Source organism: Cryptotermes secundus, unplaced genomic scaffold, assembly GCF_002891405.2.
Source record: "Cryptotermes secundus unplaced genomic scaffold, Csec_1.0 scaffold634, whole genome shotgun sequence".
Classification (NCBI taxonomy): Eukaryota; Metazoa; Arthropoda; class Insecta; order Blattodea; family Kalotermitidae; genus Cryptotermes; species Cryptotermes secundus.
The window spans coordinates 1,040,139-1,054,422 of NW_019737091.1; the positions used below are offsets into that span (position 1 = coordinate 1,040,139).

The window sequence follows — 14,284 nt, forward strand, 5'->3', positions numbered from 1 at the left end:
ATACATCTGCAAATCTGTAACTCCATATTAATGTAAGTTACAGTAACCCAGATTACTAGTTTAAAAGTTTATTACTGCAGAACTATGTGACAACAGCTGTACAATAAACCTTTCTGCCAATTACTAGTCTTATTTAACTCTGAATTTCCATATCATGAATGAGATCCATGTTGATATATAATATTTTTCATTCAAAATCACTTGATTACAATCTCCAGGGTTTGACCACTTCTTCCTGGGACCATCTGTATTTACATATGGAAATGACCCGTCATCATGCATGGGAGGGATACAGTGCAACAAATCTGAACTGAAAGCTAGTAAATGTACTATGAACATCTAAAATGGTTGGACAAGCCTCAAACTAAGACAACTGAAATATTTCTAAAACTCAAGTCTTTTAATGTATTTCACAGATCAACCACCTATCAGGTTTATTTGCTAATCATCTTGCCATGAGTAGTAATGTCAAAACTGAGTCCTTACATAGTCCCATCCTGGGTAACCTGCCTCACTATACTCTGTATTTAAGAAGGACGGCACCAAAAAGTTATACCTGTTTGCCATTCAGGTTGATGAAATGCTCCGCTACACATCGATCCACTGCTTCATCGTCCTCGAAGGACAAAAATCCAAATCCTATTGTGTCACAGCAAGCAATCAAAGAAACTTCTTAAAACTTTAGTTTCATAATGCTGGGTTAAAACACTGCTGCCTGCCAGTTTGTTACTGCTGTAGTCATATATCAGCTAATTTTCGGTTGCCAAATACATGTGGCCGCCAATCAACTCAATTATCCTATGAACTAATTGCACTTCCAAATTTAGGTGACAGGTCAAAATTATGCTATTGCACTAAATACAGTAGAAAGAAGAGGGCCTAAAACAGGAAGAATTCTTCAAACTAGCCTATGTTTTATACATCTTAAAATTACCTATTCTAAAATAACCTAACTGTAACATGATTTAACTTAATGAACCAATTATCACTGTGCTAGTTTCAGTACATCTTATCAGTAATATAATATAGGCTAGTACTTAATTTTATTACAACTAGCATAGCTATTATTAGATGTTACTCTTAGAATGCAGTTCAATTAAAGGGAGCAAGGGAAGGATTTGTGTGAATTTTGGACAGGTTAATGTCTAGCTATCACTTTTGTTTTAACATCCAAGGAATTTTAGTGCACTAATTTGGCAGCAGTGAACACCCCAAAGCATGAAACATTATATTACATTAAATACTGTGAGACGTACCTAATGAAAGACAAAACAAACACGTAAAACAGAGAATTACACCCATATACACTTGGATATTTTGAAATAAATGCAACAGATCAGATCTTTGCCTGAGCACCTATCAAGTGGTCTTCCAGAACTGAACCACATGCCATATGATAACAGCATGGGGGCACTGTACCACACTAGCTGATAGTACTCAGACAAGGAATATTCCAAGCATATCCTTTCACAGAATACTTAATAAAATATGTTTATAAGACCTTACTCTACCTAAAATGTCATACAATATTAACCTCTTACATAAAGTGAGCTACACAATATGCTATTTGAAAAATTTAACCATAATCTCTTTAAATGTAATCCAAATTTATGTATAACCAATTCAATATTGTATGACAAATCACTAATTTACACTTTAAAACACTTCAAAACCAAAATCAATTCCCTTAATTGCTACAAATTGTACTGTTTCGATCACCCTACAGGATTTATTAGTTATACGTACTCCGCTTTCAGAAACATTTCACTACATAATAAAACAAACAAGTCTGTTGTAACTTGCACATGCAAGATTACACTGCAATGTCCTTACCAACATATTTTAATTAAGATTTGGTCTTCTTAGATTTGATAACATGTAATCTGGCATATAATTACCAAAGTTCTGGAAGATCTGCTGCCTTCATCTTCAAGGTACAGGTCAATTATTTCTACCCTGATGACAGAGGTAACAGATTCCTATAATGGTATCTACCAGAGTGCATGGTGTCATCCTAGACAACTGTAATCTTAACATTCACTATCATCAGGACCTCACATCTTTTAATTAATGCATAATTTTCAATGGACTGGTGTTAATTATGATGAAACACACAAGTAACATGAAGTTACACCAGACAAATTAATTTCACATATCAACTTGGATTGTTTCAGAAATGATAAAGAGAACTATTTCTGATGTTAATTTCTACATACTCAATGCCAAAATACACAACTGCAGTTGTTAGTACAAAGTGTTTTAAAAAGTATTTCAATGTCTTTCTTCAACTGATTTCAAACAGCATGAGAGAGAGAGTTGCAGTTCAACTTGCCAAAGATACCACTAACACAAGCGTGTCTGTCAACACAGTTGTAATTTTCTTCATGATGGTTCAAGATACAGCAGCTGCTCAATTTTAAAATTGTTTTAATTTTTACATTAACTTCTTCCATATAATACACTATTCTGATTGAAAAACAACACAAAAAGGGCGCAATGTTACCTGCTAGACATTTTGGATAGCTTTTAAACTACAATAAATCAGAAACATAGATACAGTATGCCATCAGCTCCAATTTAAATATTCCTTGGACAAAATAACATCTACTTAAGGAACCAAGAACACTGGGACATGGAATTTTATAAGATCAAAACAAACCACATTTGAACATTTACTATACAGTCAGTATGAAGCTGAGGAATACATGAATCATATCTACTGCTATACTACAAAACTGATCAGTGCTAACATAACTGAATCTTCCTGAGTGATCTGCCTTGTGAAAGTGGAGTTAGTATTATACATTGTGATGACTCACTTTCTCCATCACAAGGGGTTGATGTGATGAACCACACATCATATTAATGCCCAGAAGGTATGTCAGAGCCCAGTGATATGACCAAGCGAAGGTCATTTGGGCAGGATACCACCAATAGCGTGTTTCCCCAGGAGTCCACATTGGGACAACACTGGGGCTCTGATAATATACTCTTTAGGTATGGATATAATATATGGCTGTATCACCCAACACATAAACTACTGACGGAGACAGAAATTCTCCAAACTGGTGGATACTGTCCCCATCTTCATACAGCTAACTGCCTGCAAAAATTTCATTGCAGTCAAGGAGGAAGCTTCAGACCATATTAATTAAATCTCCCACCTATCAGACAAGCAATTTTAGGGAAATCAATCTCCTATCCATAATTCTGATGCACTGGCAAGGAATAAAATAAAACAAGTTTATAAGAGAAACCAAGACTTTAAATAAATGCAAAGGTTCTGAAATTATGTTTTTTAATGGTTTGGAATGAAATTCATGCTACATATTAGCCTACCATGCTTCAGCCAACAGAACCAAATATTTCAATGTTTTTAGTCATGATGAAAACATGACACTGATTTTAGCATTTGTGTACATTAACCAATACAACTTACATCTCACGTTTACTATTTTCAAATACAGCAAATACTGCATAGTTAGACACGTTTATGAAGTAAGATGAGAAAGAATGGTAACATTTAATAAGTATTCACTGATAAGTGTATTCATTCAATGAACAAAAGCTTAAGATAAACCAAAATCCATATCAAAATACTAAGAAATGCAATAAACGTTACTACTTGGTAAGCCCTGTCAAAATTACTGAAACTGCTGTATTGTATCACCTCAAAACAATTCTACAACTGCATCTCAAACTCATCATGACCCCAACATCTATTTCCCATAACTGTAGCATTTGCAAACAATACCAGTTTGCCCTTCCAGTACTGGTGCTAATTAAAAAAACGTGATTAACAACAGCAGTCCGCACAATCATTCATTACTTTTCAAATATATCTCCTTTTAAACCCCCTATCCATAAAACAGATAATCACTCACTACAGCAGACTTTCTTGTAAAATGAGTAACTTCTTCTTAAATTTCCACCTTCATGGCACACATGAGTGGAACAAAGACACTACATCTGATCCAAGCATATATTACAAGAATATTCCACCTCTGAAAGGTCATCTGCAGAGAGAGGGAAATTCAATTTATACATTCCAATCACAACTATTTGTGTTTAAGAACACTTATCAGATGTGTGAGTGGAGGCATGAAGTAAAAGTTCTTAGACTGTGTACCAACTGGACAGGAGACAGAACAGGAACCAGAACCATTCTGAATGTGGTGATGTAGCTCTGTCAATACTGCTGGCAAGAACTGACGCCACTTTGTTCCATGACTAGTCACTTTACCAATTGCGTCAATACCGCTGGAAAGAACTAACCTCACTTTGTTCCATGACTAATTACATTACCAAATACACTAACTCCATATGAACCATTTACACAAAATGGCTTAGTAACCTTTCTTTATTTTCTGATTATCGTAAAGATATAAGCAAATATGTGATGAATGATAATGCGAACCACTGTTCTGGTAGATGATTATATGCATTCTCCCCACTCACCTCGTGACTTCTTCTTTTCCTGGTCATACATTATGACAACCTCCATTACTTTTCCAAATCGTGTAAAATATGTCCGAAGGTCTGTCTCTGTAATGTTGGATGGAAGTCCACCCAGAAATACTTTAGGGTAGCTGTTGCTGCGCTTTGGCTTCTGTAAACTTCGTGGATTGCATGGCTTTGGATCAATCTTGGCACCAAGAGAGAGAGGAACGTATTAAGCATTAGACCACATGCACAAGATATGGCACCAGTTAAGTTATGGAAGTAAATTTCAATCCAATGAGAATAAAAACATGAGAAAAAATTCTGCAAACAAATACTCTGTGATGAAAGGAGACTGTAACAGAAAAGTTATGTTTGTGCAGAGAATCTGACCTAAGAATTATGACTAGGAAATAATTGGAACTTCCTTTCCTACATACTGTCCACTGCGGAGGGCATCTTATAGTCGAATAAAATATCATACTCTTATGCCATTTACAGCGTAATTCCAAGAAAACAAAAACTATAATTTTCAATTATCTCTTCTAATGTAACGAAGCATAAGATCAGACTTCTTGATAAATTTTCACCAGAAGATCATGAATATTAATCAGAAGCACACAACCATAATACATAATTAACTACAATTTAAAGGAATATGCAAAAGTAAATTATATGTAGCACACCACCAGGTCATTTATACATACAGGAAAATATCCAATCCTCTTAAATCACTCCTGAATTTTTTAAAAAGATGCTGATCACGTTAATGGGAAGTAAAGAATCTATTGTTTACCGTTCGCCCATCCAACTGATGTGGTCCATTTTGTAACACCAATGAAACATTGGCTGGGTCAGAGAATGTGACAAAACCAAAACCTCGTGATCGTCCTGATTCACTATTTTTCATAACAACACAGTCAATCACTTCACCATAACGGGAGAAATACCGCTGCAGATTCTCTGGAACCAGAAGCATAATCACATACAGCAAAATGAATTACACATACTCTGCATTTGCATTTATATATACATAAACATTTATGAGATAAGTCTTATAAGACAGTTCCATTGTTAAAATAAAATGAAGTGGATGACTCATATAATAAATCCTACTCTATAAAACAGAGTTCTATATAGCTGAATATCATGTTAGACAAATCATTCATTATTCAGTGGGTCTACTGTTATGATAAAACATGAACTACCATTGTTCCACGTTCTGTTCATGTAATAAAGTAGGGGGGGGGGGATATCTGGCAACTGTACCGTGAACCAGCCTTTCCATGAAGCACAGTCACTGTGGGGTTTGCCAACTTTCCTCTGTGGCCACCTATGTCGCAGGCCTAGGCCCTAAAGCCAATGTTGTTACTGCTATGATGGTTTACTGTATTGTATGGATTTCATGAATATCTCTACCAGCCGTCACGAGCAATGCCAAGTGCTTCAGTTCATGTAAAAGCCTGAGGATTTCTCGTTCACTTACAGCATATGCTTAACATACCTTCATAATTACATAATTGCATCTGTACAAAATACAGAGAGCAGGGCAAACCAAACACTAACTTCTACATGATGTACAAGGTGTAGATTTTTTGTGCTCCATTTGTCATCATTCTGTTTTCGTGTGTCCATTCAGATAAAACCTAAAGGAGCAGAACGTTAGTTCTCAATGCAGATCATCACTGAATTTGCTGAAGAAACCAGCTGACAAAAATTACTGGACCATGCGGCTGTAGTGTGCACAAGTATCAGTTTGTGGGGCCACAGCTGAAATTATTTTGCTGTGGTTCTCACAAGATACCTTGTGTTGGACATGGGTAAGTCTATACACTAAAATGTATTCTGCATGAATATCACGTGATATGTGTTGTCCGTCAGGAAGCGTCAGAAAAGACTGGGAAGAATGTACCCTAGGGTTCAAGTTCCTCATAAAAACACTACTCACAATCTTGTCAATACAGTACAGGGGTGCTGACAGCATGCAGAAAGTCAATATCCAGTACTAATACAAGAAACGCTACACAATATCGAATTCAGCTGGAATATTCGTCTAGCCTATGCAGTGAACTGCACAAGAAATGAGAATATCAAGAGACTTCAAAGGTAACAAGATTATTTTAAGTACTGTAGTTGTGTGCCCTTTGAAGCCATGTGATTCAGTAATTTCTGTAACTGCTATTTTGTCAGTTAATTTCGGTGCCCTTGTTCCTTAGCTGACAATTTACTTAAAGTTTTATTTAAATGGATATGTAACAAAAAAAAAACTGAAAATGGAGCAAAGGAAACTCATACCTTGTACACAATGTTACACTCTACATTGTAAAAGTTGGTGTTTGTTGCGCTATTAAGGCTGCAGACATAATCCATAGAGATGTAAGGTAGATAACAGGAAGAGATTTAACAATTTTCACTCTGCAATGTATTAGCTAGTCTCATACTGGCCAAGCAGGAAACGTGATAATCCATAGTAATTACACACAGCACAAAGCTAACAACAATCATTAAATATCCTCCCTATGCCAAATATTTCATTGCATAAACAAAATAAAGAACAAAGTAGTTCATGTTTGGTCACAAAAGTGAATGCACTGCATAACGAACAGATGAAGTATAATGTTCTAAAACACACATAATATAGTAGTAGTAGAGTAGTACAGATAATACATCAACCATTAGGAACTTCATCGCCTGGTATGACGACCTCAAAATAAAAGCCATCACTCTGTCAGATTCGTGGAAGGAAACAAAGCCTCCCCTTATGTTGTGAAACTGCTGTTATATCCTCCATTTACAGTAAATGTTAAGACCTCTAATTCATAAATTTGCACAAATTTTGAGGTTAAATTACATCTATTATTTTCCAACAATTCCATCTTTTCCAGAGTCTGAGGTCTCCTACTGGTCTTTTGAGATTCTCCATCTGTGAATACGATTAACTGAGTTGGTTATGAAACCATTAAATTTTACAGCACTCAGTACTGCTATCTTCAAAAAGAGATAATGAGTAAAATAATAACCAGCAAGAACATTACTAACCTTGAGTGGTCTCCCAGCTTAAACCTCCAACAAACAGCTTCCTAAGGAAAAAAGAATTATGTAAGTTCAAACTATCAAGCAACTGCACCAAAATTCAGTAACAACTTTCACTAGTGGTCTTTTTCAAACAATGCAACATTATACAATGCCAAAAGTGAGTAACTCTATCATTTTGGAAAGTGAAGATGGATGGCACACCCAAGAAAAGCAGTATCACACAAAAAACATGATCCTTATAATGGAGGGGTCAAATCACTTTCCTAACAGCAAGGGTAATAAGAGAATGGCTGCAGACTAGACAGCATAGGAAGTGACGTGCAAACAAACACTGCTTTACTGTGAGAGCATCTTGGTTTGAGCCAGTTTTAACTCAACTCCAAGAAGTCTCACAAGTTACAGAATCCTTGCAGTCCCCTACAACTGTTCAATGTAGTCCAATAAAATGCCGTAGGTAGCATCTTAATTGCTTTTCCTTGACACGAAGAAACTTTAGAAATACTAACTCGGGAACATGTGATGAGTTGTGCCTTCCACAGCCTTGGTCCATATCTCCCTTCACCCTAAACAAAAAAACACAATGTTACAAGGAATAGTCCCTGTCAAAAAGACAATCTGAAAACTCACTTCTGGCAAAGTTTAATGTCACATTATAAAAAGGAACTTGTTAATGTGTTTCCACTTATGAGAACTATTTCTTATTGGCAAACAATTTAGAAGTTGTATTAGGTGCACTTGGAGTGTTATGGGGACTATGGACCACATTCTAAGCAGATTGAATTAATTCTAAGATATATAAGGCACATATTGCCAGTACCCTTCACCTTAGGCTGCTGCTGCTGCACGCAGTCTACTACTGCCACAGCTGTGGGAACCCAAGAACAAACTGCAGCAATGCTGCACCTTGGCAGACTCCATGCACCACTTGAAAATCATTTAGCTGCAGTGCTATTTCAAATAGACCACTTCTGTGGTCTAGCGGCCAGAGTTCCTGGCTAGAGGTCTGGGTTCGATTCCCGGTGCTACCAGATTATTTCTGAGAAGTAGTGGGTCTGGAATGTGGTCCACTCAGCCTTGTGATAACTGAGGAGATATTTCAAGGAAAGAGCGGCTCCAGTCTAGAAAACCGAAATTAACAGCCGTGGGGATTCGTTGCGCTGACCACGTGACACCCTCTATCCACTAAAGCTGGCACTAACTTCGGCGACAAGCGGTCGTCACTCGGTCGGTATAGTTCGCTTGCGGACTAAAACCACGGAGTTTGTTTTTTGTTTCTTTGCTATTTCAAATACTAACAACTTCCCCTCAAGTTTAACCATGCAGTTTCCAAATGTTTAATGAAATCTTAACATCTCTCTCCTGATAATACTGGTACTGAACAAACAGAAAGCCCCACACAAAAAATTAGCCATCTTTCCTAGATTTAAACAAATACAGAACAAAAACTATAACATTATAGGCTGCCACATTTTGACAGTTGAACCAGAACCACAGTATTACGTTTTTGTTTCTTTCTTTCTGCCATAGCATGAAATTGTTCCCAGACACCAAACCGATTTTGCTATCTGTACTTTATCTTGCTTATGTTCCTACACTGATGTGCTTCAAATTTGATACACCATATAACTGAACTGCGATACAAAGTAAATTTTGCTGTACACTAAAGGAAGAAGTTTTCCTTCCTCCTAAGCAAAACAGATGATTCCAGTATGTCTGTATTTGAATTTCAAACTTATTCAGTCATTCCCCATTGTTCAATATTAACTGATTCTATGACACATTGCTAGTTGGCAATTTCTCGATGAATGAACCCAATTCTAACATGCACTTTGCTCTTCTTTATCAGCCCCATAATTTCACTAATTTCAGTCAGAAAGTTGTAAAATGTGATGAACAGTGTGAATATTGATAAGACTACACTACCACACTATCTGATGAGGCACTATGTTACAAGCCTGAAGGTCGTGGGATCGAATCTCGATCTCATTGGATTTTTTCAATTGACCTAATCCTTCCAGCTGCACAATGGCCATGGGGTCCACTCGGCCTCTAACAGAAATGAGTACCGGGAATACTCTTGGGGGTAAAGGGCACCTGGCACAAAAGGCTGACAACACCACCATTTAGGTGCTGACTGTCTAGAAAATGTGGGAACCTCAATATCTCACAACCCTATGGGCCTCTACAGCCTGTTACAGGGACACCTTTACTTACTTTTTACTTACCACACTATCTGAATGCCTGGCTGACATAACTGAGCTTGTAAACATCGCCAATGGGAGTGTGCAGTTGTGATCGTCAAAGAACTGAATCATCAATTAGCAGTGGATGAGTGTACTGAAAATTTTGTTATCGCCCAACATTTTCAAAGCAAAAGGAAATGATATACAAAGTTTACTAATTTAAATACAAAATACTTGTATTTTTTCTTTTATAAATAATGCCTGGAGGTTTTTAACCAACAGGTGGCTATAATCGTTTCCAAGATCTTTCAGATCTGAACCCAGACACAAGACTCCAAATAACTGAGATCACAAGCCCCCTTATGACACCCATGAAACTACAGCACAGAACAAGCACTTTAAGGATGATCCCATTCACTGACTTTATGCAGTCAAGAGGCGTAGAAAATCATGTCATCCTGCCTTTTATACAAAACTGCTAGCTGACATCACTCAACCCCTTTTATTCACTTGACAGAGAAGTCACAGTTTGATGGAACGTCTGACACAGGTTTACTGGAAATACAAAGTGGTTCAAATATGACAGGGACTGATGTGTGTAAACAGGCCGCACCGCACAGCAGCTGTGCGGCCTTGAGAGAGTGAAGCCACAACCTCCACCCTCCCTCCTGTTCGGGTTAGAACCTATTCAGTCTGTCTGGGAGTTGCTAGAATAATGAGTGAACAGCAGGTACCGCGGAGCATGGAATAACGCACTGTGATCAAATTCCTCCTTGGAGAAAATGTTCCGTCCGCTGAAATTCACCACAGACTCCAACAACAGTATGGGGAAGTGTCTGTCTCACAGACCCATGTGTTTGAGTGGTGTAAGTGCTTCAGAGAGGGCAAAGAGCATGTGGAGAATGAACTGCATCATTGTCGGCCGTGAACATCTGTCACCGAGTCAAACATTGATCATGCAGACACACTTATTCATGAGAATAGGTGCATCACAATCAAGGAACTTGGAGCAATGCTGTCCATCAATGTTGGTAGTGTAGAAGACATTGTGAAATACCACCTGCACTATGGCAAGGTACCATACACTTTGACAGACGTGAACAAAATGGTGCATGTGCAAGCTGCCAGTCATCTCCTACAGCAGTCTGAAGACAAAGGTATTGCATTTTTTAAGTCTATAGTGACCACCGATGAAATGTGGGTGCACTACTTCATTCCCGAGTCCCAGCAGTCACCACGCAAGTGGCGGCATACCAGTTCTCCCAAACCCATGAGGAGCCATTCAGCAGGAAAAGTGATGTCAACATTCTTCTGGGACTGGCAGGGGGTTATCCATGTAGACTTTCTGACAGATGCCAAAACAGTCAATGCAGCTTATTACTCAGACCTCCTGGCAACAGAAGTAAAGGAAAAGATCCAATCCAAGCAGAAGACAGGTGGAAAGCGGGTAGCCTTCCTTCAAGACAATGCATGCTCCCATAAGGCTAAAATAACAATGAAACCCTCCGGAAATTGAAATGGAACCTTCTGACACATCCGCTGTAGTCCCGAATTGACCCCAAGTGATGTCTCCCTGTTCGGAAGGCTCAAACAGACTTGCAAGGCATGCGGTTTGTGGACGATGACGCCGTCATCCAGACTGTTCGGGAGTGGATACGCTATCAACCACAATCCTTTTATGAAAAGGGCATCAGGTTGCTTCCAGAATGTTGGAAACAATGTGTTGACTCCAGAGCAGAGTACGTTCAAGACTGACATGTGCAAGTAAGTGTTTGGCAATTATGGTTTTTAAAAAAAAATCAGTCCTGGTCATATTTGAACCATCTTGTATGTCAAGTAATTCACTGTGCTGTAAGTCATAAAGTTTCTATTTGCAACTGCCATAAATGACTTAACATGAACTGTACTTTCTAGTTAGTTTAAAATTTGTAGAACCTGGTAACTGGCAAGTGTACAGAAAGTATTAAAATGACAGGGTCAATCTGACATCAGAGGTTTTATTCAAATTTAATTTACCCGAAGTCTGAACATTCAGATAAATATGTTATGTACTACAGAACGCACCATTCACAGAAACAGAGAGTGTAAAATCTTCAGAGATGTATGCTGACTCTTTAAAGTTTCTAGGCGCCTATGTATTTAAGTTCAAACTTATAACTTCAGTTCCAACTTCAAAATATTGAGATTTATTCTGATTCCTCAGACATACTTCAAATATGTGGTTGAACTTTATTACTTGAGACGTCAAATTATTATTGTCACAGATATTTAACCAATGTGAACTTCAATACAACCAAACACAGAAAGGATACAAGTATAGTTAATCTGGGGTGATGTAATTTTACTATTCGTGAAACAACAGTTTGTGCAGACAATATTTGGCCCTCAGTACTAACCTTGACTTGGGGCCACGCCATAGCTCAAGTGGTTAGTTGCTGGCTTCCCACCGCGGCGGCCCGGGTTTGATCCCTGGTCTGGCCAAGTGAGATTCGTGGTGGACAAAATGGCGCTGGGGCAGGTTTTCTCTGAGTACTTCGGTTTCCCCTGCCAATCTTCATTCCACCAATTGCTCCACCATCACCCTCACCTATCATCTGGGGTTGGTACAATAGGCCAGAAGTGGTCGCAGTACAAGGGACTTAGCCCATCCCACTTACTTACTTACTCACTCATGGAGCTGAGCCCTTCTGGAGCCGCCGCCAATTCTGCAGTTACTCAAGAATTTCCCTACTTTTATGGAACCCGAAGGTTCATTACCATGTTCACAAGAGCCCTCCACTTGTCCCTATCCTGAGCCAAATTAATCTAATCAATACCATCCCATCCCATCTCTCTAAGATCCATTTTAATACTGTCCACCCACCTACGCCTTGGTCTTCCCTCAGTGGTCTCTTTCTTTCTGGCTTTCCCACCAATATCCTATATGCATTCCTTGTTTCCCCCATTCGTGCTACATGCCCTGCCCACCTCATCCTCCTAGACTTGATCATTCTAATTAGTCCCACACCAATAGCAATAAAAAAAGATTTTGACATAATGTAACAAGATCCATGTCTATCTTACATCTCATTCCTTTCTAGTTCTCCATGGTACCCTTAAATGTGACCACTCAGATAAGTCACTATTAACATCGCAACCAGACTGAGCTAGCCCAATCCTTAATTCATTCCATGATGAAAGAAGAAAATGCGGGACCATGCGTGAAGATGAGGAAAGTGTACAACCAGCATAATAGGTTCTCACATTTCTTCGTAGAAATTCTCCATGAGAAAAGCTACCTACAGATGAAACCTTTTGCCATTTTCAACACTGACCACACCAAGATCGTTCGCAGGAAAACATCTTAATGTACAAAATGTATTGTCACGTGTCTTGAGTTCGAATCTTGTCAGTCACGTGTGTAGCTCAATCCCACTTCTGACACCAATGTAGCGTGTTTGTGTGTCATGCTACAAATAAGTTCACGCCGTTGTCCCAATATAGCGGATTTATTCCTTTCGCTCACACTTTACACACACTTTACAGCTAATACACACTGGCCAGCCGTGATCAAGCCTCCGGAGAAGAAAGTCTCGGGCCAGCCTTCGGAGAAGAGAGTCCAGTGTCTCGCCGAATATTGTGAGCTGTGATTGTAACACTGCAAGTGTGATGATTGTAAAGTGTGTGTAAGGCGAGCGATAAGAATAAACTCGCTATATCAAAGAACGGCGTGAACTTATTTGTAGCGTGACACACGAAACACGCTACAGTATCTTTAAGAACATAATGAGGCCATTTTTATTTAAAGGCAAACAGCACGTCTTATAAACATTACCTAGAAAACTGGAAGCTATCATTTTAAAAGAGTTCCAAGCTGCTTTCAATTTGGTTTAATGTGACTTTACATGTGTTGTCCTGTAAAACGTTTCTAATTTACAGGAAAACACCCTTTCTGATTTTTGGAGTATTGTATGAAATTTGGAACCAAACACAAGCAATATTTGGACACCTCTGATTTCATCTTGAGAGGTGTTGAGAATATCCGACCCACTCAACACTGTGACACACAAAATTCCCACACAATATATCACCCCCCACTTTATGACCAAAAAGTCAGTCAGTGGTCAGTTGTCATTACCATTCATGGTAATCAAAAATTTCACGGTGTTTAAAATCCAAACCTGGCACTGCTCAGAATCTCCTTCAAGTGCAAGCAGTTTATTTTAATTAATTTAATTACAGTTTATTTTAATTATGTGAAGAATGTATTTCATACCTAAACATGGTCTTGGTTAACTTGTCAGATATAACCTCAGAGCCATGCACAATCATGTTTGAAAATGCTGACTTATAAAACTGCATTTCATACATAAGTAGGATAACTTCAATCCAAATTTCAAGCACAATACCCAAAGAAAATACTTGCAGACCTGCCATTTTAGTCCACATGCTACAAAGAAAAACCTTACATATGCTGAATTTTTGCTAAGTCTATTGCCATATGGCATACACCAGTGCTGTCCAATGTTCTTATGTACTCGGGCGCAATCCACTGATGACTATGGAGGTGCGGGCGCCACCACACTACTACTACTACTACTACTACTACTACTACTACTACTACTACTACTACTACTACTACTACT

The 14,284-nt window shown here is 38.4% G+C and overlaps 1 protein-coding gene across 4 annotated transcripts in view; it reads right to left on the reverse strand.

Moving 5' to 3' along the window:
• LOC111870148 (heterogeneous nuclear ribonucleoprotein 27C) overlaps positions 1-14,284 on the reverse strand; it is a 65,772-nt gene that overhangs the window by 39,474 nt on the left and 12,014 nt on the right. For 3 of the 4 annotated variants that reach the window (XM_033753692.1, XM_033753690.1, XM_023862191.2), the window contains exons 2-6: positions 7,983-8,039; positions 7,480-7,520; positions 5,237-5,403; positions 4,459-4,645; positions 557-639 (exon numbers count right to left, since the gene is read on the reverse strand). In XM_033753692.1, coding sequence (XP_033609583.1) covers positions 557-639; positions 4,459-4,645; positions 5,237-5,403; positions 7,480-7,520; positions 7,983-8,039 — 535 coding nt within the window. The remainder of the gene's footprint in view (positions 1-556; positions 640-4,458; positions 4,646-5,236; positions 5,404-7,479; positions 7,521-7,982; positions 8,040-14,284) is intronic. The other variant, XM_033753691.1, reaches the window with a different exon arrangement.